This window comes from Melanostigma gelatinosum (genome assembly GCF_949748355.1).
Source record: "Melanostigma gelatinosum genome assembly, chromosome: 9".
NCBI lineage: Eukaryota > Metazoa > Chordata > Actinopteri > Perciformes > Zoarcidae > Melanostigma > Melanostigma gelatinosum.
The window spans coordinates 18418749-18443702 of NC_136642.1; the positions used below are offsets into that span (position 1 = coordinate 18418749).

General features: G+C 41.0%; 1 protein-coding gene across 5 annotated transcripts in view; it reads left to right on the top strand.

Annotated features, from left to right (window-relative positions):
* The window catches only part of LOC306781860 (RNA-binding motif, single-stranded-interacting protein 3-like), a 110647-nt gene that overhangs the window by 70827 nt on the left and 14866 nt on the right, over positions 1-24954 (top strand). For all 5 annotated transcript variants that reach the window (XM_079274915.1, XM_079274914.1, XM_079274916.1 and 2 more), the window contains 4 exons: positions 8947-9104; positions 12094-12173; positions 21650-21756; positions 24221-24264. In XM_079274915.1, coding sequence (XP_079131041.1) covers positions 8947-9104; positions 12094-12173; positions 21650-21756; positions 24221-24264 — 389 coding nt within the window. The remainder of the gene's footprint in view (positions 1-8946; positions 9105-12093; positions 12174-21649; positions 21757-24220; positions 24265-24954) is intronic.

A 24954-nucleotide genomic window follows, 5' to 3' on the forward strand; every position in this document is an offset into this window, starting at 1 on the left:
GGTCTCTTCACGTAACATCAATACTTGTTCAAATCAGTTTGGTGGATATTTAAGGCATTGAATGCATGGTCAAGACACTGTAAGATGTTAGTTAGTAGCTGCAGCAGATCCTGAGATTCTTATGCGTCAATCAATCAATCAATCAATCAATCCTTCAACTCACTTCACCAAATGATGAACTCCCTTCTTAACCAAATCACTGTCCACTTTTAAACAATTCTCAAGACTTTTAATTTTCTCAGGTCCCCTTTGATCTACTTCAATTACAACTAAATCTAACCTTATTACAGTATTACAGTATTATAATATTTTGTATTGTATACAGCATACAGTTGCTTTTAACTCGGGAAGAGTAAAACTATATCGGCGACAACTGTATGTAGTTACATTTGACAAATCAATTTTTCAGTTCTGTTTATCATTCCCTTCTCTTCCTCACTTCCTTTTCTTATCTATTTAATTTCCATTCGTTCACGCTTCTCTTCCTCCTACCTTGCTCCTGCCTTGATTATCTCAACCCATTTTATGGCTGTTTGTAGGCCTGTGTGTATGTGTAGCTGCTGTCATTAATGACTCCTTCCCACGGAACAGGCCTCACAGGGATGATGCAGCTTCAAATGCAGACTCACACACACTCGCACACAACTCTCTCTCAAAAGCATCATCGGGGTGTGTATCTGCAGAGTCAGAGACAACTCCCCTTCTTGGTTCAGGACTCCATTAACCATTTAGAGTGAGGGTTTCCCTGAAGCCTGCTCTCTTTTCAAGGAGACAACACGACATCAGGCTGACGAGACCTCGAATGACACTGAGACACATTTATCAGACGTGATTTGTTTGGAAAAATGTGAATGAACTTTCAAGTCCAGTCAATGTTGTTTCTTTTCTTCAAATTGGACCTGTGGGATGGGATGCACTGTTATCCTGAGACACAGGACATCTGTGTTGCTTTTGAATGTTGTTTATTCTGGACTAGCATTTCAATCGGGCCCATCTGGATTTAAAGTGGTACAAGTTCTTGATCCCTTTGTAGTGTACTTCGTAAGGTTAAGGTTAAGGTTAATTCTCTAGTGGAGGTTGGGCTTTGTCTAATAATACAAATAATTTGGTTAGAAATAAACAGCATGAATGAAAGTGATGGGGAAATATGGCCCAGGTTGAAAATAACTAGATTATCCAGTTAATAAAAAACAGAGAAATAAAGGCCGGAGAGGTTTTGCGTAAATTTAGCAAAATGCTTTTCTCTGCCAGGCGCTTCATTACGGGAATTCCTGACTTGGAGAAAAAATGAAATCTTTGCATGAGCTTCTATTGACCTTTAACACCTGCGTGCATTCATGTACACACATGCTTTGCACGTTTACTCTGTTAACACACAGCAGGAACTTTACTGTGTGTGTGTGTGCGTGCCTCCCAGATCATCCGTCTGCATTCCAGGCAATTAGACTGACCAACAGCTGAGTCCCATTAGCCTTGATTACAGCATTGAGTACTACGGAGGAGAGAGAGAGAGAGAGAGAGAGAGAGAAAAGGAAGAGGGCGAGGCTGAGGCATGTTTGTGTGATGTACAAACTCAGTATGTTTTGAAGGCATTGTGCCTGTTATGTGTGAGTGTAATCCTTGTTCATGGGTTTTATGTGTTATATCAGTGCCTTGGCATGGTTCGATGCTGGTCTCTTTTTTTCTATCTTCATAAGCATGTGTTTCACATTTCACAGCATTGCTCTTCAAAAATGTATTTTTCTCAACTGGCTTCCCACAGTGGGCACTCAGACATTTTACCAGTAAACCAAAATTGTAATCTCAAACCCAAAATGGATCTCAGGCCTGTTTATGATTGACTCCCACAAGATAAGAAACATCATATTCTTTTCAAAGAGTCTAAAGGCCACATTTGGGATTTTGGCTGAAAAAAGTCCAGGAGCGAGCCATATGGACGTAACAACAACCAAATAACCACAGGAAATGAAACCACTTCGACTCAGCTGTTGAATCAGGCCCACACTCATGAGTTATGGTTGTGTGGTCCGTCTGAAGAATAAGATCAAAACAGAGGTGAAACATTACAATCGCGGCAGAATGTTGTTTAGTCGATCTCAGCATCTATATCACAGTCAGGGGGAATTGACACTCATGACGCATTTTGCATTCAGCCTACGTTTGTTTTATACGCCCAGGGTTGTTCTATCTCTCTATATGTCCACCTCCAGCCTGTCTCCCTCCCTCTAGCCTTCTTTCTCTCCCTCTCTTCTATCTCTGTCCGAGCCTCTCTGATGGCTTCAGTGTCTCGGGTGATTGATCCTATAGCTTTGGACGGCTGGCAGACAAGCAGCCTGTGTGCAGCACTGACTGCACTATGCTCTGACGCTGTGATAAATTACTGTCCTTTTAATACACACAGTAGAGACAGTGTGAGTGAAAAAAAGAGAATGATGGCATGAGAAGGGAATAAGTCATGTTCAACTTGCCCTAATAAAGAGAGGACAGTAGGGCAATGCAAAAAGGGGAAAAACGATTGAGGGCTGAAGAGAAGGAGAAACAAACATGCAGATAAGTGGGTGAATTTAGTAATACCTGCATGTGTGACTAATAATATGAGAACTGTGTGTGTAGCCCCCATTATCTAGAAAGGCCTCTCTTATTGCTTTAAAAGAGTCATGCAGAGGGTGTTGAAAACCAGAGGGAGGAAAAATGTTCTGCCTGTGATGAAATTGAATTAAACATTGAAACATAGTCAGTCTCTCACTTAGTCAAGTGTGATGCCATTTCTTTGAATAGTCAGGGTTTCCATTCCGCTTCACAGCCACTAGAGAGCCACAGAGGGGAAAACAGCTTTTCTGCTTCTGAATATTTTCACAAGTATGTCATCACTTGAAAAGCATCTAACCCCGGTTTTGATGATACTTGAGCATTAGCGCAATCCTTAAATTAGCTTATGGGTAAATTAGCTCTGTAGCCAATTTAGCACAGCAAAAACCTGGTGTTTAATTCACAATGTTCGCTGATCAATCGTTTGTGTTTTCTATTTCTGCTTGGAAATGTATTTCTTGGAAGTTGAAGTGATGTGACAAGAGCGATAAAGTCCATTCCGTTTTGTATTTGTGCATATGAAAGCCCAACCTCTGGAGATATTCAACACACAAACACATTGAAGAAATATCCAGCTGTGGCCCTTATTGTGATGAATAGGGCATACTGTACATCCACGAGCTTTGGGATCTCTTCACTTGAAAAAACATACTTACTTTGCAGTAGCCTATAGGTGGCTGAAACATGCAGCAATCTTTCAGCAACTTTGATCATATTAGATCATATTTCCACATTTTATTAAATATGTTGATAGATAAAGCCAACAGGAAAGGTGGAGCCATGCAGCATTCAGATAATATACTTTACATACAAGTTAACATCAGCTCAAGAGTTATTTCACAGATGGGTTGTGTGTTATACAATTGAAAGAACATACATCATATGTACAGCTGACTAAAATAATGGCTTGTAGGCCTATATGGTTTTTGTGCACCACCTCTTTGTTTATTTTCATTTATTTGGAGGGTCCCATTGAGATTTACAATCTCTTTTCAACGGGGGTCTTTGCCAAAACAGCAGCATAAAAGTTTCACACATAAAAGCAAAATAACAGACTTAAAGACAAAAAAGCAAAAAGTTAAAAACAACTTTTAAAAACAGGATTAACAGAATTGAAACAAACTGCATATTACTCCAACAAGCTGGAAGTGTCATTCAGAACCAGGAAAGTACAGTGTACAAAAGTCATTTGTACTGTTTTTAGCATACTAATAGAATAATCGAGTTTAAAGTGTCTCTGCTCACACCAAGATTGAGGTTTGAGGAGTGATGTACATACCTTGTCCGCGTGATTGAAGGTTGCAGCTGCTGATGGTTTTGGGAGTCAGTAGAGGGCAAAGATGTGGATGCAGTTGGTGCAGTATAGAAATCATATCAGGAGGATTAACCAACTTTCTAATACAAACTGCAAAGATGAGTGCGGAAACATGAATTAGAGACAAATTGTAACGCAGAATGATATTTTGCATGCGTGTATAAAATATCACCAAAATCAATTGCTGATAATTGCAAAAGAGAAGCAGCATTTGTTTCTCTGGAAACCGAACTTCACCCTGTGCTTCTCAATCGCCTTCATTTTCAAAGCAACAAACGCATGCAAATTAGAAGCAGTAGCAGCCAACAGTAATTCAGTATGAACTGACCAGAGACTAAATGTTGAGGCAATCAGTATCCAGTGTTGATTTCACTACTGTGCCTCCAGTCATCATGAAGATGGAGAAATGTGTATATCTGCATGGCTAATGAAACCCCGGGGATTTCAGGGTTTAGGCTTCATAAAGTATTTATGGCATGTTCATTAATTATTGATTAAGCCGTTAGAGAGCATTTAGACACCCAGACAATCATTATGAAAGATTAGGTCTTGCCTTGAGGAAGAGGAAGATGGAGGAAGGCAGAAATGTGAAGAGGGAAAGAGGTTGCAGTGAGGGATGAATGGAAATGTGGACTAAAGATGATGTGAAGAGGGAAATGAAAGATATGGAAGGGGGGAAAGAGCAAGGAGACAAGAGGGAAAGGAAAAGAAGGAGGGGAAATTATGCTCTTTAAATATTAATTAAGCATTCAGACAGCAAGGCTACCGTTATAGGAGATTAGTTTTTAAGAGGAAGGGTGAATAGTAAGAAAGGGGGGAAAGGACAAGAGGAGGGTGAGCATGAGAAAGGAGGAAGTTAAGGACGGTGGCTGAAGGAGGGCAAATGAGAAGGAAGAATACATGGATTAAAGGAGGAAATTAGCAGGATTGCGCGAAGACAAGCTTGAAAGGTAAGAGGAAGGAGTCAACATGTAATGAATAGAAAGTCTCATTTCCCTAATCATACACTGTCTCTTCATGGAAGTGCTCTTTCAAGTTGTTTTCAAAGCATTTCCCGGGCCTATGTCTTCCCTTCATTTTTCCTCATCTTTCCATCCATCCGTATTCAAATACCCGCTCGTTCCTGTTCAGGGTTGTGGGATTTGTTTGTCATTTGTTTCTGTTGTGAAGTGTTGCTATTTGAGATGCAAGCGGGATTGCAAAGGAGTGTGACATTCAAGTACCGTCTCACCTCATATCCATCCGTCTACTGTACGGACCCAGCCGCAGTTTTGCACAGGTATTTAACCGTTGCTTTGCCCTCTCTTTACCCTCTAGCTCTTCAGCAGGTGCTGTTGCATTGCAGGGTAACCAGGATGGTGGCATGATAAGAGGCCTGCTATAATGATGCAGCGATGAGGTGTAATGGGCCTGAAAACACAGGCTGACTGGCTGTCAGGCAAGCCACACAGTCAGGGAGAGGCACAGTTGGTGTGAAGCTGTTTCCAGCTCATGACAGATGTTACAGTGAGAGAGAGAGAGAGAGAGAGAAAGAGAGAGAGAGAGAGAGAGAGAGAGAGACGGAGGGAGAAAGGGGACAGAGAGAGAGAGAGGTGAGTCATTTGCTACATGCAGAGTGAGAGATCCCTGAGAAGTAACTTGGTGCAAACGGCAACTTTGTGCAAAGTCAAACAGAGTTCATTCACATGTGGGTGCTCCACAGCACTTTAGTTCGTGTCCCAGAAGTACTTGTGCAAATAAATGGTTTTACAGCCGACTGTGTGTGGAGATGGTGTCGTGAAGTACAATGTGATTTCAATGAGCCCACCCCTGTTGATTGTGTACCCATCTCACCCTTGATATCCCTGGATTGAGACATGATTAAAAAAAAAAAAGAGAACTATGGATTTTCAGGAAGGCAGAGACATGCGTATAATCAGCAACTGGAGGAATGGTCATGGCGTCCCTCTTGTTCGCGTCAAATCTGCATTCATTCGCCTTGTTATAGTAACTGCAAAGTGTATGGAAAATGTGTGCAGAAACAAAACAGCTGACCCACTTTTTTGCTGAAATTGGGAAAACCACTGTGAGATTTTGTGCGAAACATACAGTCTCTGGATGAAATTAGCTTTGCAACCCCATTGACCACAGGGATAGGAAATCTTCTGTTTTACCGTTTAATCTTTTTTATGGCTTGCAGACACGGCGAACACGATTCTGTCATTGTTGCCTCGACGGCCAGGGGAAATTCTTCCACACACACAGAGTAGCTGTGGGTTAAAAAACATCCTTTGTGTCAAGATGAGCAAGTTATTGTTGATAATGATAAATGCCACAGCCACAGAGAGTTTGAAGCACAGTGGAGTACAGCTGCAGGTGTGCTCAGGAGCTCATTTGTTTGAATGACAGAAATTGAGAGACTTTAAACAGTGCGACATGGCGATGGATGTGTTTTTGTTCCTTCAGTGATTTCTCCACTGAATTCCTGTAACTTGGATGTGCAATGGTACCTTTACGAGCTTTAGCCTTATTAGCTGTAGGCAGTGTTTCACTGCTGAATCTTCTCTTGGGCATTTTTTTTAGAGCCTTAAATTTCTCCTTTTTATTGTAAAGGTTTCTCACAGCAACTGAGTATATAAATGTCCAGTTTTTCAACCCAGGCCTTATTAAGCCATTATTTCTTATCGTGCATAGCACAATGCCACTGAATCTAACCACTGCACTGCAGTTTGTCACTCGGTGCAAACACATTCCCATGAGGACTTGTTCGCGCCTTCGCTAACCAGAATATATCTTGATTCCATCATCAGAAGCCTCACAGTGTAGTGAGATATGCCTGTATGTTCTGGTGATAATGAGAAGGTCACACGCCATGCTTTCAACCATTTGATAAGCAAAATAAAACACAAACTCTACCCTGACTGACTGAACAGTTGCAATAAATGCATGAGGATCTTTAAATTGCCAGTTTGAACAGGAGGAATACAGCCAGACAAACCTGTTTGAATCTTCACAGAAGCACCTTGCTGTTGTTTTAAGACGGACTAAATTGTGAAAAAAACTTTGTTAAAAACAACATTTGGTGTGTGTTGAAAAGCAGTGAGACGAAAGCATAGCAGGTTTGTGATTTCAGTAAAAAAGGTTGATGGTCTTAGTGACGGAGCTCTATAAGATCAATGACAGGTTCCACAGCTGTTACGCGTGACTCTGTGCCTTTGATGTCGCTGCTTGCATAAATGCATGCACAAACAAGCATGTGCTCAAATGTAAAAGATTACATTCAAAGCCAGTTGCCCTGTGTGGGAAGACAACTGTGCCACTCTGTTGTATTGGACACTCTGCCAAAGGAACATCCCTGCTGACGAGGAGCGATATTCAGACTCAGAGATGGAGGGTGCAATATTTCAGACTTCTTCACTGCAGCTTCTCTGCTTATTCTGAGTCACTGATTACATAGATGGCTTTGGTCACAGTCGGACAGATTTGGAACTCCCACTGCTGTGAAATCAAACAGCTCTGGTGCATGCGAAGAGAAAGCCTCCGTGGATAAAGGAAATATTTATGCTCAGAATGAGCCACATATGGCGTCTTTTTTTATCACCGAGTATTCACCCAAGAAAACACACGCACACATATATCACCAAAATAAACTTTGCAGACTCTTAACTATTTACTTTGAAGAATTCAGCATAGTTCACACAATACACACAATACATACTTTTGGTATCTGTTTTATTTTCCATGACAACAGCGGAATCAAACGTACGAACACATTCCAGCGCTGCACAAGGTTCAATGTCAGTGTGAAACCGGCTTGGGTTTGTGCACATGAGATGAGAGGGAAATGAAATGTGTGAGACACTACTGTTGGACTTGAAGAGCAATCAGATATCATGTATTTGAGACTTTCCAGACACTTCCGGCCACCGATCGTAGTAAAATGTGAATGTGAATATTACGAATTTGAGTTACACTCGCCCGTCAAGATCTGCAAAGTTATTATGAAGGCCATAATTGATACATTATGACATCGAGTAGAGATAAAGCCAACACAGCAGTAACATATCGTAAAGTATTGCAACATCACCGCAGCGTTTACAGAGGCATTCTGGGAAACTATGTATCCAAATAGTTTTATGAGAAGAGTCTTGAAATCATGTAGTTTAGGTCGGATTTATAGAAGACGTGTGTATTACTCCCCCTTTCCTCTCTCCGTCACTTTCTAGCTGTCTCAGTAGAAAGAAGGAGCACACGCCACCAAACCCTCTCCTGCATTCATCCCTCTTTATTTCCTCAGCACACATGCACACACAGGCTTTGGTCTCGTGCGGAGGATCATTTCAATGGAGTGCTGCTAAATAGAACAAAAATAATTGAAGTATAACAGTCTTACTAACTGAGAGGCACATTAGGAGGAAGTTCCCTCATTGCCTTGAAAATGTGGAATGCAACTCAGTTAACACCTATGAATCCTAAGGGGGTTTACTTATTGCTTCAGGGGTTCTGTGTGTGAAGCAGCTGCGCTGCCTTTTCAGTAAAACGTTTATTCCTCTTTTGAGCAGAGTCTGCCGCTGGAGTTATATTCACAGATATTTTGTAGTGGGATATTCAGTCATAAATATGGAAATAGAGAACTTGAACGGGACTGCCTCAGCCTTTCATGCACTCACTGCTGCAGGTTTTGGTGGAGGGTTATAGTAAACTCTTTTATTTCTCTTCCTTCGGTTTCAGCAGTTTACATACTAGAAAGTGACAACTAGTAGAATGGCAAGTGAGGATACATCCAACATCTGTACTGTTCACAATCACAGCACATTTATATGAACTGTTGATCTTTCAGAAAATAGTTTTGTGAAGTTTGATTGTAAGAATAAATGATAAAAGTGTCTCTTTTGAGACCCAGTGATTATTTTCAAGGTTGCATAGAGCGTTTTCAATCAGTGCTCACGTCTCTAAGATTAGACCGAAATATGCAACTTCTCCTTTCTGTCACACATTGAAACTTTTGTCTGTGCAAGATAAAATGAAGTGCTGATAACTATTGCCCCCGTCTCTCCCAACAGCAACAGGAGCAGGACCCCACCAACCTCTACATCTCAAACCTGCCACTCTCCATGGATGAGCAGGAGCTGGAGAACATGCTGAAGCCCTTCGGTCATGTCATCTCCACACGGATACTGAGGGATGCCAACGGCCTGAGCAGAGGAGTCGGCTTTGCTAGGTATGCACAGAGAGAGACGTGCATGCACACAAACTGTCACTACCGCTTTTATATTTTATTTACCAAAAAGTTAGCAGTTCAGTCTAATAAACTTCTTTCTGGAACTCACGACCTACTGGGCACTAAGTGGCTTTAGACTCTCAATTTACCATGTGCCTGGATCAACTCAAGACAAGACTTCAATCTTGACACTCAAACTCATTTATGAACTATAAGAGACCGTTGTAAAGGCTGAGCTTACAAGGTTTAATGACCCCACCTTTCCCGTTTTACGAGCATCTACATACCTGAGGGACACAGAGACACATCCCATTGTGAATAAACAACTCAAAGATACTTGATAAAATTGATAAAATGTACCTTAATTGATATGCTAGTCCTAGTCTTAGTAAATCCTTGAATTGTATATCTAAATATATATATTAATCTAGCTCAGCATAACAAATTGACTTTATCTGTAAACCGTTCACAAATTGACTCTTTTACTCTTTTCTTTGCGTTTGTTCTAATCTTGTTCTCTCGTCAGACAACACTCGTCTTACATGACTGACTCACTTTAGTGTCCCTTCATACATTAATTGTGCAAATCTCCCAATTTGAAACATCTGAGTTCATGACAGCCAACTCTGTTTACAGTTCTTTCAGGTTTCCGTGTGTTTATTTTATCGTTAACGCATTTATTTTCTGTTTAGCAGTTTAGTTATGTAGTTAGTCCAATAAATATTTCATATACAAAGAACTTGATCATTTGATTTGTGTGTATATGAATTAATCGTCTCTTACACCATAAGAAGAACTCCGAAGCAACCCTGAGATTGAGATTTAATTGATTAATATAAAAAGGGTTTCATATCCAAAATTGTGTGGCATCCTAAATTTAATCTAAAGTTAAATTCTCTTACTTACCGGTATATTAATTATGTCTTATCACGGAAGCTGAGCACCTTCATTCTTTTTATCCTAATTTATGGGATTATGATTCATAATTGAGTTATTAATAACCGTTACATATTTTTTATATCAATTCATTATTATGTATTAAAACTGCGACAGGCAATCGCGCTACATCAGTGTGTCAGGGACTGATTTTACATTTCCCACCGTCAACTACTTTCTATTGCTGCTGAAAACAATAATCTTAAATGCCAATTGTTTGTATTTAAATGTTTTCTGTTGCTCGGTGAACTGTAATTACTTGTCAGGCACAACATAATATGCATTCATAGTTATCATCTCACATTTCTTTTTTCACTGTACATTACCCTGAGTTGACTCCCTGCCATTTACAACCAAAGGAAATCTTGCTGTAATCATACAACTGCACATTCCTGTACCCTTGACTCCTTCACCCTCCTTTGCGTGGGTGTAAGTGTGTGTGTCTGTGTGTGTTTAAGGTTGTGTGGTCTTCTCAGTTACACCGTGGAGCGTGCCAGTGATTAAAATGCAGTCCATTCAGGGTCACCGGCTATGTGTAGAAAACCCAAGACACACAGAGACATGCATTCTCACATACCACAAACACACACACAGTCTCTCCCACGCCACCATTTTTCTCTCCCACACACACACACACACACACACACACACACACGCACACACTGTTTTTCTTGCCAAGCAGGCAATTTGTCATTGAGCTGTGATTGGGTGAGCAGAGCTGAATGGGGGCAGACAAAGAGGACATGGCACACGACAGATCCGACTGAATGGAGCTTTTAAACCCGGACAAAGGAGAGGAAACCCCATAGAAAACACACCGACACACAAACGCACACACACGCACACACACGCACAGGCCCACCTCAGGCATTTTGCTCAGGCAATGCAGAGACAAACGAGCACAACAGGCAGGCATTTCATGTACTCGCCGTATGGAGTGGTCTCACCGACGTCACGATCTCCTTAGTTACGAGGTCGGTCGGCCATGTTGGAGTACATACAGATCCTACATGGCGGCGCGTAAACAAGGAAGTGCGGCGAAAATACCATACTTTGAATCACTGGATAGTGCATCAAAGGTTCGCTACCTGGTCAAATTGAAGGTTATTGGTAACTTGGATCCCTATACGATGAGTGCAGATGGTTTCAGTGCCGATCCTACTTACCTTCCATCGGTAAACTACGCCAACATCTACACGTATCTCGTGAACACCCCCAGTCCTTACACAAAAGACGAGCTGGAGTGCTACAAAGGGCTCGACGCTTATAATCAGTTTGTCAGTGGATGGGTCCGAGACGTCAAAGCAACGGTCGTCGGGAATTCTCATCTCGTCATTGGGAGGGTACATATATACAGATCTGGTCAAATATTTAGCAATATTCAATGTTTACTCAGTGCAAACAGACACGTGTGTTTGTTTACATTGTACATGCACGTCATTGTGTGCGTGTGTGTAGGAATTAACTTTCAACTAACTCCTAACTTCATCCCCCCCCACACATATATATATATACATACATATATTTATGATCCGACGTTAAACTCATATCACGCAATGCTGAGGCTGCATCTCTGTGTTTCGCCTGTTGTACGCGCTCGACACGTCTCTGGCACCGACTGCTGTCACAGGCCGATGAAGCTTCGGTAACCTTCTCATGTCCAAGTTTAATTTATATTTCCTTTATTAAATACTGTTCACAAACGAATTTGTAAATAGAATCACTGACCACTTATAAAGTGATCCGCACATACTCTAGTGTACGCCAAATTCCATTCCTTTATATCTCGAGAGATGCGTGACAGCCATTTCTCGCGACGTCGCTTGGATAGCTCCTTCGTGTCATTTCCTTGATGTGTAATGACTGCTGGCAAACGAAAGAATGATTTCTTGTCTATCAGCTCTGCTGCCACAACCAAAGACAGCATTGTGGGACAAATCTGCATGCACACATATCCACATTCAAGTACCACACTATCCTTCAAGCATGTTGAACAGTGACAAAAGGAGCTGATTGTCCTCAAGTAGCACTTCTGTCTTTCTCTCTCTGTCAGGATGGAGTCGACAGAGAAGTGCGATGTGGTGATTCAAAATTTCAACGGGAAATTCTTGAAAACCCCTCCAGGCATGACAGGTGGGTGCCGATCACCAGCACACTTGCGTTGCACTGACGTAGCTTGTGTTTTTCTGCAGTGAGAGCAAGGTGTTTTTTTGTAGGTCAGGGTGCACATTAAGATGCAGCACTATGTGGCACCACAGACTCAATCTTCCTACAAACACCAAGTTCGCTGCACTAGAAGACCATTTAAACAGGTTGTTTTAAAATGGTTTGCCGCCAAGCTTCTTAAGGCACCTCTAATAAGTTCAAAGGTTTAGTTTGTATTGGAGGTCATACTTTTGGTTCTTACATGTCTTGTCATGTTTCACCTGTGTACATCATTGTGTTGATATGTGCGCATCATGACACGGAGGAGAGCTTGCATGAGTATTGTTTGAAAATCTTTGACACCGGTACAAGAACAGTACCGCTACAAACACTGTACTTATCTTCAATACCTTAGTTTGAGGAATATACTTTTTTTTCTGTCATTTGATTTAATACACCCATAACTGTCACAACTATCATATTTTTATGAATGAATCACATTGTCTTTTGGTGTAAGTTCATGTACAAGCCCGTGTCCGTGCGAGTGATAATATATCAGCATCATCTATGCTGCTCTCTTTCTCTCTGTCCCACTCCTTAGACCACCGTGAGCTGATTTAGTAAGAAGATCTGAGTGATTAATTGAGTATTGACTGTGCAAAACACAGATTGAGACGCACACATGCACAAGGGGAAGAGAGAAGTGGGAGGATGGTGTGTAGGGAGAGAGAGAGAGAGAGTAAGAGAAAGGACAAAAGAAAATATGGGAGAAGAAGAGAAGATGCAATGAGGATGAGATTGAGGATGACATTGGGTTTGAAAAAACAAGGTGTGTGTGGGTGTGAGAGAAAATGACATCTACAGAGAGAGAGCCAAGTGGGGTGACTAAACATGAGGGAAGTAACAGAGCAAGGACAAGGTGGGGGGGGAAAGAGAAAGCTAAGGTGGAGAGAAGCAAACTGAGAGTGACAGGATGAGAGAGAAGAGATGGAGATACAGAACTATCAAATATACATAGAGAGATGGGAGCTGCACCACACTGAAGAAAATGGAAATGAAGGACAGACAGAGAGAGCCGCGCTGCATGCCCTGGCAGTATGATTTGTGAGGTGGGCGACTCGGTTTCTCAAACGAACACACACACACACACACACACACACACGCACTGCCATACCTCTCTATAGACTGTGAGGTATAGCTGTGTCACTTTGTAGCAAGTGAATGATGTATCCTTCCATCCTGATTCCTGCAGCCTGTGTGGGTGTCAGTGTGTGTGAACAACACAGCATCTTAACTGCTGCTGCAAGCAAAGAGCCTGCATGGCTATCAGCAAAACAGTCCTGAGCTTCATGGTTGTGCAAATGTGCAAGTCGACAAGCTTGATTTTGTGACGAATCTTAAAAGAAAATTATTTATTATCAAATAACTTATTGTTACAAAAGTATTCATTTGATCAAAATCTATCAAGAGAAGTTATGTTAACAATTTGTAATTGAATTATCACGTACTTACTGTGACAAAGCACAACATATATTTTAAAAACTACTGGTGACTGCTATGTGCCTAAATAACTCTCTCATCAATATTGTCATATTAATAGTGTGTCAAGTGACGATGTTTTGTGTGAGAGAGGTCACTCATAGTGACGAACCCACAGTGAATTATCACCAACACTTTTTTAGCATCTTCCTGCTCATTGTTCCAGCTCCTATCTTGGGGTCTAGCAGCAAACAGCAGACACACAGCGTGTTTGGTAACAAGTTCATCATCATGATTTATTTTCATCTTCATCTTCCAACCCCCAAGTGGCCAAATAAAATCAATAAAGTAGTTTTAAAATTGAAGTTGCACACACAAACATACAGTCATTCTTTCTACAGCCACCAAGTAGCTGACCTCTACTTTGAAAGAGATGCATTGCTTGTCTTTGCCAGGGGCGTCCATTTTCTCCTTTGTGTCTGTGTATGTGTGTGTGGGAGTGGGAGTCAGTGTGTTAACGTATGTTGACCGGTTCAATCGCCCTGAGCATACAAACCGTGGAATTTAGGAGACTCTGACCAACCAGATTCAGACCAGACCGTCTGTATACTGATCCACAAAACACACACAAACACACACTGATCAAATACACACAGAGGGAAACCGTGTCTCTAAAGCCACGTTCTGTTGATTTATGTCACTGGTTTTCTGTGTCACTGAGCCGTTACAGTGACATTACCTTTGGGCTTATTCCTTACACACCACAGAGTCACTGTTATCAAACCTGCTATTCTGATACAGTGGGATGTGTTGATGTGCAGTAGGTGTGCGTGTCATTGAGTGAAGTGTGCCTGTTTGTTCCTCAGATTGATACAACAGTCGGTCCGTCCCAGCCGATGTATTGACAGGCAGCTGGAATATTTTACTCTCTAGCCGTGAGATTAACGCCGACATTGATCACATGACCAGAGCGTCCATCAGCCCCTCGTTAGTCCATCAATCCGCAGCTTTCTGCCTTCGACTGGCGGTTCCTGCCATAGATATAGAGTGTCTAGAATGGGCATAGACTAGAATTAGAACTCTGCTCCTTGCCTTTTATTGATACAGAAATAAGTGTTGGAATTTAGTCAAGCTTTATACAGATGTATATCTGTCTTCATTGTTAGGTTTCATATAAGATCTAGGACAGGTTCATATATGTTTAACAAGACTTTAAGTGGCTCCACAGCTTTTGTTCTCCATAAATAAAACGTGTTGGAAACATTTGCATTGCTCCTAATGTCTCAGCACTTTTTGTGATTAGAGTACTCCTGCAAATTTGACATTCCAATCTGTTGTGTAAATCGGGTAATAAGGGCTAGTGTATTTCTGTCGTTGTCCTTCTGTCTTCTCTGTGATCGTCATTCGACAACGTTGTGCCTCCATGCTGTGAGGCAGAGAGTCAGCGTGGTAAAGCCATGAAGCCCTCTCCAGCCATAAAGAGACTCAGACCTTCTACAGCTTCACCGTGACCATGTCCCTTCCTCTACAAGCTTGATTTGATCAATCCTTTTTGTTCTGGATGACAGATTCAAGCAGTCAGCACCTAATAAGGAAATCAGACCGCAAAGGTGCGCCCAAAGACAAAAACAGGAAGCGATGATTCTGCATTTCTTTTGAGTTCATGGACCTGGGAGGGTGGAAAATTTTACCAGGCTTCATTTCTATTTCTCTACTTACTGAGTTAAAATCTACTCTAACCGGATTAATATCTTACACGCCTGGTCAAGAATGATCAAGTTTATATTATTATTATTATTATCATTAACATCGATACATCATCATTATTTGCTCAAAACTTGATCTGAGAATCAAATCAAATACATCTTCCTTGTTTTTTCTTTTCCTTTTTGCCATACAAAAATAACAACAATGAATATGTCCTGATTTGATGCTGGCCAATAATACAAACACAATTAGTAGTTTAATCTTTAAATTCATGGGTACAATCCGGAGCTGTGTTCACTTTTTTTGTATCACAAAAACAGCACATACACATCTTATGGTCAGATATTGCTTTACAAAAGTGCATATAAATAATGAGTAAGTAGATGCAGGATTCAGGGAAAGAAAGAGGGAAATGTACCTCTCTACGGTCCTCATCTAATCTCCTTTGCCTTGGTTTCTAATCATTCTGTCTCTCTTTCTCTCCCACGATCTGATATAGTGTTGGAGTTTTAATAGTTCTCTTTGTCTTGCCCTTTCCTAATGGTAAGACAAACGGACGGCAAGAATGGAAAGAGTCCAGATCTCAGAGAAGGCCCATGATCCTACAGTAGGTTTAATAATGAATGTTTCTGGTACGATCATGTGGCATTCAGCCCCCATTCATTGCAGAAGTGGTTCAATACTTTCATGAATGGGAAATTAATTGAATTTGATGTTCCTGACAATGGAAGAAATGATGATGTGGCATTTCATAATGATGATTATGAAATGATGTGGCAGTACTGTACAGTCAGACTGAGTCAGCTTACATTGTGTTACGTTATTTGGAGCCATGTTTTCATGACACAAACATAGTTGTAGGTGTTAACATGTGATGCTGTTGAAGCATTGACCAAGTCACATCAATGATGTCAAGTTCTGCAAGTTGCAAAAGACATTTGGTGCTGTCTTAACATCATTTTGGTGATTCAATTCTATGTATATGTCAGCGCATCGATACATTTCATTCCTACTTGTCTCACAGCCAACTGTTTTTGGGTTGCTTTGCGTGTGTGAAGAGAAAATGTAGTAAATGCAGTGAACGTCCTCTCCCTTCTAAATCTCACTTCTCTGTCCCAGCTCACAGACCTTTTTTTACAGTAGACACATGTCTTCAATTTTTCATGTCATAAAAATGCTGAGAACAATATAGTTCAACATTTTCTAACACACATTTCTTGATTTTTGTGGCAAATAGTTGCTGTCCTCTCATGAGCGATGCTTGAACAAGTAACCCCCGAGAGTGCATGTTGTTCTGTCCCAAGGCTTTGAGCGCTTTGATGCCGACATCCCATTCAGCCCAGCTGAGGGATTCCTTTGTTTGTTACATTTGGGGATTGTATCCCATTTACCAACTGAATGGTTTCCCATGTTGCTCGAGAATGGATTGGATTGCATTTTAAAGGAGAATTTTCCCATTTGAGGGATTGGGACCCACTTATAGGATATTCCCCCTCTTCAAACAGTAAAAACTGAAACCGTCATGCCGTCATAAACGAAGGCTTTTTACTTAAATATAGATCAGTGCCTTGCTTAGGAACACCAAAGCTAAGATCTAAAGTATCTCCGGCACTTAACCAGGTACACCTGTGTGTTTCATCCTCCCCCATGTTTTTCTTTCCAACCTATTTCTTTTCCTGTGTCCTTCTCGCCAGAACACAGATGGATATGTTTGTTTGCTCTGCTGGGGTTTTAACACTTTCTATGTTGCTCTACTCGGGTTTGCAATATCCCACAGCTCCAATGAGTGGTAACAGTATGAGATCCACTCTTCAGTGTTCAAGCCACCCGCCCACCTACGTACACATCCTGTCAGTTAAACACAAAACACCACAGATTGAAAAGTAATTTCAAATCAGTAAAGCAGTAGTTATTAGTTTTTTACCCTGCAGCATTCACGCACACATTCTGACAGGCAAACAACCAACTCTCTGTCATTTTATTGACATCTCCTGCAGTCTTCACGTCTTTTATTTCCTATTTGCATTGCCTGTCTCTGCAGTGGCAGAATCTCACAGTGTTTTTCCAAAGACTGGAGTGAAACTATTCACTATCTGAACACATAGCTGTGGCACTTTGATGGATACATTAAACCAGTAAATGAACAACTGCAAGACTTGGTTAATGACAGTTCATTTTTTACAGACATATTTGTATTTTGTCTGTTGACTTCTGTTACTCGCCCTTGTCAAGTTTGCAGCTCTCGGCAACGACTTATAATGTTTTGTAGCGTTGACTACAGGGAAACACACACTCTGTGACACAACTACACTACACACACCACATAGTAGCTCCATGTGATTTTTTTTGGTCTTTCAATATTTTAGTCCACGCATTCTTCATAGAGATGAACCTCAGAAGGCCATTTTACTGCAAAGCAAAAGCAAGAAATTCAGATTCAATTTCAAACTTAAAGAAAGCGGCATGATTTAAATAGATTCTTTTTATGTTAGTGTTTGATATTTTGAAAGATGAATACATGTACAGCCTCAATCAACAATATATTATGATGTTTATGGATCAATACATGGACATCTTTTATGGTTTCATACTAGAATATGTGAAACAACAAAGCATGTGTCTGCACGGTGCAGCGGTGTGCATGTGGTAAATTGCTCCTGTTACTCGCTAAATCAATAAAGATGTCTTTATTTCTGCCCACTTAGGTCATAAAAAGATTAGAAAAAGACCTTCATGAATAACAAACCAGGTTTGTGATGAAATGTGACAACGGTATAAACTTAATAGAACAAAAAAAACCACTGGTTCTCTCTTCGATGTGCCTGCTTTCTGTTACGGTGAAGATCCAGGAAGCAGCCCGACCTGAGCAGTTGTCTGCACGGTGCAGCGTTGTACTCTGCAAACTAAGCAATGATGTTTGGATTTTCCACACAAACTCCTTACCTGAAGAAAAATACTGAAATAAGGGGATATTGTTGCGCTAGAGGCAACAAAGATCGATTAATGCGTGACTGTAGCAATCATTTTTGCTCATTCGGTTCGGACTGAATTTCATTTCTTCAACTCCATGTCCTGTTTACTAAGGATTCACATATCTGAACTCTTTAGATGTCCATATATTTAGTTCAGACAATGTTAATTAACTTGACATGCCCAAAAGTGACGCATTTTAGGGGGCAGACACAGCTGTACCCAAATTCATCATGAATTCATCACTTTGTGTTAAAGAGCCGCAAGAGTGTGAGCAGCAGGGGTCAAACTGACAATTAAATATGTCCTTCTTCCCTTTAAAGCCCTCTTGTGGAATGTAACAGATTGTGGTAATGCAACTGTGAAAGCAAGCTGAAAAATGAATTCGATGCACCAGTTTGAGCAGACAGGTAATCCTGTCTCTCGAGGCTTTGCTGTTGTTGTTGCCGCGTGATTGTGTTGCGACTAAGTTTCACTCATAGGAATAAATAACATTCGCTAATTTTGTCATTATCATCATCTGTATTTATGGCATTTATCACTGTGCCTGTGAATGAATATAAAGTGAATTATTTTCTCCCTCAGAGAAATACACAATATCACATGAATAAAAGGATTTTTGATGTGTCTTTACATGACGTTATATTAATATTGAACGATAGTACTACACACACGTACTGGTAAAGACTAAAAGTGAAAGTCATGTTACATTATTTTACTTGATTCACCCTACATTTGCTCTGTTGGGGCAAATACCAAAAATGATGAATTCAAATAATACATAAAATATTAGTTTTATGAAAAACATCGACTTCCCTTTCTCTCAAATAGGAGCACATGCACACAGTCATAAACTGACACATACACACATCAAATGTATTTTTTTACGAATCCTACAAGTTATTCTTTTATTTCAATTATTTTGCGGTCTTAAGCTACAGCTTAAACACTTCGTCTCTGTATTTTATGTCATTATGACGGTATTGTGAGATGCCATGACAGTATAATCTGACAGATTTGTCAGATTTAAATAATAATCGGATTAAACTCCATGCAACCGAGAATGTGGCATCTATAGAAAAAAAAGAAAGACAACTTTGTCCCTTCATGGGCCTGTCCAAATGTCCTGCCCAACTAAATATTGGCCACCTGCAGCAGTGTCTGAAAAACACTAAATCCAAGCTCCAGATGCACCACGGCAACCAAAATATTATAAAAATATTGATGTATTTGCCTGAATATTGATGTATTTGTGTGTGTCGGTGTGTTTGTGCATGTAACCACTGGACCATAGCACTGGGGACAATACTTTCAGGTGACCGAGGAACTCTTCAGGTTGAGTGAACGTGAAAAAAAAGAAGCAATAGTTTCAGCACAGTTACTTGCGTTCAGATTGTTGCTACTTTGGAAACCAGTGGAGTTTTCAGTCTTCTTTCCCACCTCTGCATTCCTCTTTTGCATCCTTTCATTACAGCTATGCAAACATCAGTGTTGCACAACAAAGAATAACAACATTGTCTCGACAAGTGCTGTGGTTTCTAAAGGGGAACTTTGCACATTTCTTTGTAAATTGATGTCATTCCTATGATCTAAGACAGTCCAAAAATAATAGTAAACAATGAAATTCTCCCAAATCCAAAAACCGGAGTGCTAAAACTCAAATTGGTAGTATCAACAAGTATAAAGTGTGGAAGTGCTCCATAGACAATGATTGGGAGCGACGTTATAGATGAAACTGAGCATTATTGGACTAATCTAGCCAATCTGCACGGTTACTTTGATGCCATAGAAACACAAGCAGGAATGCGTTAAAGAGGCTTTTAGTAAGTGAGTTGATAACACTGAGCAATAGACAGTACCGTCATGTTTTTTCAATAGCCTTAGCCACTTCAATAACTTCTGCTAAAGTGACCAATGTGTCTTCCACCACACCGTATCTCCTCTGCTGTTGTTGTCCATTTTGATTGAAAAACATCCATCGCATGTAATTCTTGGCCAATTTTTTTAAATTTAAGTTTTGCAGTGAGACACATACACGCACACATCACACATACACCCACACACAGGACTGTTTACCAAATGTATATGAATGCATTGAGCAGAGTGGCTCAAAGAAAAGAGAGAGATGGGGAATGATTGAGAAAGATGAATAGGGAAGGAGAGGGACTGCAACAGAGGCCCAGCCGTGTGGCCTGTTATTCATATCAAAATCAAGTTACAACAGTATAATGACAAAGTATTCCTAAATGCAGTATAATCATGCAGCTCTGTGTTGCTCCGTCTACTTACCTTTGGAGTACCAATTCATGCCCCAGGCATTCCAAATAACTCTCGTCTCAACCTTGAGCTCTGAATGTTTTTCTCCGCTGAGAACACCGCTTCTCATTTTTCAGTTTACTGAGACGAAGAATCATTTTTCTTGAGGTAGGTGAGGTAATTGCATCGTTTCTTTTTGCTTTTTGCTTTCATAGTGTGTGAATTTGTACCGGCGTGATGATGATATCACCTTCGCTAGTTCATAGAATTCCATGTCTTCTAAGAACTCATTTATTTATGTTGCTGAAGCATTTCCCAGAAATAGAAGCCATTATTCACACTTTCTTGCTTTTAAACAAATTCTAAAGATATGCTTTTAATCATAAATTGAAACACAACAAAGCCTTTTTTCCTCTTGTGCAGACTCCTGCACCAATGCAGCCACTTCCTGCTCTTTCAGAGGCCTGTAGGGGTTTGAGGGCTGCTGCCTATCAGGTTCAAGTTAGAATGTGTTGAACTTTTGTGATGGGAGGTCACACTCAGCTAATCCTATTTGTAATCAAGGCTTTCTTCTTTCTCTGGTCCAGAAAAGGCATATGTTGTCTTTGGAGCAATCACAATTGCGGTCTATGGCCCGAGGTCAAGCTGTGTTGAGTTATTTAGCGTTTTAAGTATACGCTGGTTTGGTTTGTCGTTTGAACCACGCTCACCATGCTTTGATGCTTAGCCGGTGGCTTTGTTTCCACGTCAAGGCTGCTTTTGTCGAAGTGTGGTTAAAGGGCTTGTAGAGATGGTGCGATAACTGCTGTTGTTTTGATGTTTGGATTAGGGGTGGAAGAGATAAATGTAAGAGCTCAGGGGCTGTTTTCGGGTCCAGTTGATTTATGTTATGTTTCTGTTCAAGCCACAGCATAAAACCGTGTGTTTAAATCTTATCTTTGAAAGGTAACTCTTCACCTAATGCAGGAAATTTCACTTTTTCCCGCTATTAAGATGATTAATCCATCTCCGTGCTTGTCCTTGTCTCCCTCTCTGTCTGACTCACTCTGTAGCCCCTGCAGAGCCTTTGCTGTGCAAGTTTGCTGACGGAGGCCAGAAGAAGAGGCAAACCCAGGTGAAGTATCCCCAGAATGGCCGACCGTGGACACGGGAAGGAGAGGTGAGTGCATTCAATCGTCAAACAAACATCAACAGTAACCATCGCAAAAGATCCCCTTCAACAGAGCAGAAATGGCAAATTTGAACACAATAACTCTGTCTTTCAATCAGTTTGTCATCAATATAATCCTTTTTACCCTCTGCCACAATAAAAGAAAGCAACATAGGATTTTTACTCGGGCTGAATTATGCCGCATCAGACATTTTCAAAATCTACAGTAGCCTCTAATTTCTCACAGTCCGAATGAGTATACCATGTCTGCTTCGAGGGTTTTTAAGAGGAAATAATTAAGTTAATTTAAGTGTTATTTTAACTTAGTCACAACTACGAGTATAGTATATCCACAAACCTCTTCTAAACCTTTTCCTTCTCAGCTTTCGATCAAAAGCACAACAGTGATCTTATCATAATAATCAGAGAGGTGAGAATGAAATAACACACACAGTACAACAGATTGTACTGCAGCATTCCACAGCTCAGCGTCGACAGCTGCTTCACAGAAACATTACAGAGGGTCGAAAAGATCGTCTTTTTCATAAACTTTGAATATATGGCTGATGTTCCCTTTGACATCAGTTTCTTATTCACAATTTATAACCACGTTTAAATAACTTGACAGGCCCCCCTACGGGGTCATTATCAGCGTTCATTTCCAATAACATACTGTCGGCCAAAATAGAGACGCTGCTGACAGTATGAAAGCCGGCATGTATAAAGGTTGTTCAATTTAAAGTACAACGATTCTGCAAAACCCAAATGGCAAGTTGTTTTTTTCTTTTGTTGAAACTCCCACCTCCAGTCTATCATCTTCAGACAAAATGAAACCTTGTGCAGCGGATTGAAAGCAGATTGACTGTTGCACAATGCAGGGAGTTCAGAAGTTGTTAGTGTCGATACCAAAGCTTTAATTTACAGAACAAGGGAAAGCGAATAATAATGTCGACACCCACGCACCAAGTGCAGTTTTGAATAGTTTCCCAACATCCGCGTTACTTGGAGGTGGGGAAAGAGCCGAGTGGTGAAGTGAAATGAAATGGAACCAGGCTGAAACAAGTGCGCGCTAAGAGAAGAGCCGCCGCGACAAAAAACCGGATGCCACAGTATGTGCATGGCCTTCATGTGTGTAGCAGGCACAGATTGCACTTGTTGTTTTTTGTGAAAGCAAAGAATGGTAAATAACATCAGGGCTGAGTGAACATTAGAGGCTCCAGTGCGATCCTGTTGGATATTGTCAACATTTGTGAATTGTCAGCTGGTCTTAAAATAAATGCTCAGTGGGATTTTCAGCGGGATTCATTTGTCAGTTCCCAAGTCCTGGCAAGCCCCACTTGGCCTTTGCTGAGGAAAAGCATCTCTTCAGGGGTTTATGGATTTGTCTGTGCCAGGTCTCCGAGTCCAGGCCGACGAATAGAGACGAACACGGCAGCAGAGTCCAGCATCAGGGCAAACTTTTAACTCATGTGCCAATTTGGAGAGAAGAGACTTGTGTGGAATAAATGACTTGTCTTGGGCTGCAGATGAAGGGTCTGGTGAGGGCAGTGATACAGTGAAAGATTAGAGGATTAAAACAACTGTTGATGCATTCTGTTTGTTCCGACATTGCCAAGAGGCAGCTCAGTGGATGAAGATCTGTTTCAAAGTTCACAGTCTCATTTATTCGCACATGATAGGGTCGTGAAACAGATAAAAAAAAACATTCTGAGAGTCACTGAACTGTCACTTAATGATAAACAATTGGCGATGTTTAATGGAGTTGAGGCGGGACAGAGAATACTTAGCGAGTAAAATACACTCTTGTAGCTTTGAGTTTCTTCCTATACTGATATACTGCAGAAGAACCTTGTCCTTTTCATTCATTATTTCCATTCATTATTTATTTCCCACATTTGGTTTGGAAAGAGGTGTTTGTGGCATTTGTAGAAAGTGAGTCCATTCAAGACATTTCCTATCATTGCATGTATTCTGAGCGTGTTGAACCAGGACACACACAGCGGGGCTGTACATCCTCCCTTAATGTCCCTTCTTTGGTTATTTTACTGTAGCTGCGGATATTTTTGAACATGACAATCACAGCTTTAAGTGGTATTATGTGTGGTTTTAACTGGCTCATTTGAGAGTTTTGTACTGCTGTGGACATCGTCAATTGTTCTTTATTTAGCAGGTCTTCGTATCCCACTCACTTGTTCATATTGGTGAACAGAAGTCAAAGCTTTTGAGTTCATTGTTTTATTTCACATCACGAATCATTCTACCTTCCCTCTCTGCTACCTCCCTCCCTCTCAATTCATAACCTTCATTGGCTTGACCATTCGTCAGAGGCAATATTGCTGTCAGTTTACACCATCAAATAATCATTTACACCACCGCAGTATCGTAATAAGAGAAAAACACAAATGATTTAACAGGAATATGAAGTATTTTAACCTTTGGTTGTGTATATATTTCTCTTTATCTCTTCCTCCAGAGTGGTTTGGCATTGACGTATGATCCCTCCGCGATGCAGAATGGGTAGGTGGATGAGTTTCTTCTCAGATTTACAAACGTTGTCTACAACTTTAGTCGTCTGCAAACTTTGCTTTTGACGCACGTTCGGTGCAAAATATTTGTAAAGCACCTGTTTGTGAGCCCTTCACAAACCTTCCACCTTGCCACACCAGCAAAGCTGCAAAGATGAACACACATCAGCCACTAATATGCACAACAGCGCCTGCATGCAAATGAGCAGTCCACAAACATGCACACATATCCAAACAGGTACAGGACACGCGGATCATTAACTCACACACACACACACACACACACACACACACACACACACACACACACACACACACACACACACACACACACACACACTCTTTGTCTTACCCTGCTGCGCGCTCTTGCCCTTGTTCTCACACCTGTTTGGTGCAGATGGGGTATTTATTCATGCACCTATGCATACAAGCTGTCAGACTTGTAGGTTTTGATTACAGACGGGGAAGTCGGGCGGTGTTGCCGTGCCGTTGTAAGACTTTCGTCAGCTGAGGCGATCTGCAGTTCTCTCGGGCTGAATGCAGAGAGTGTCTGCCTGTTTCAGGGGAAATTGGAGATCGGTCCTGTCTGCTAGGAATGCTGCTGGTGATGAGATCCCAGGAGACGCTTCCCTCCAGCTCTACGTTTCTCTTCTCCTCCTCCTGCTCTCCACATTTTAATTCC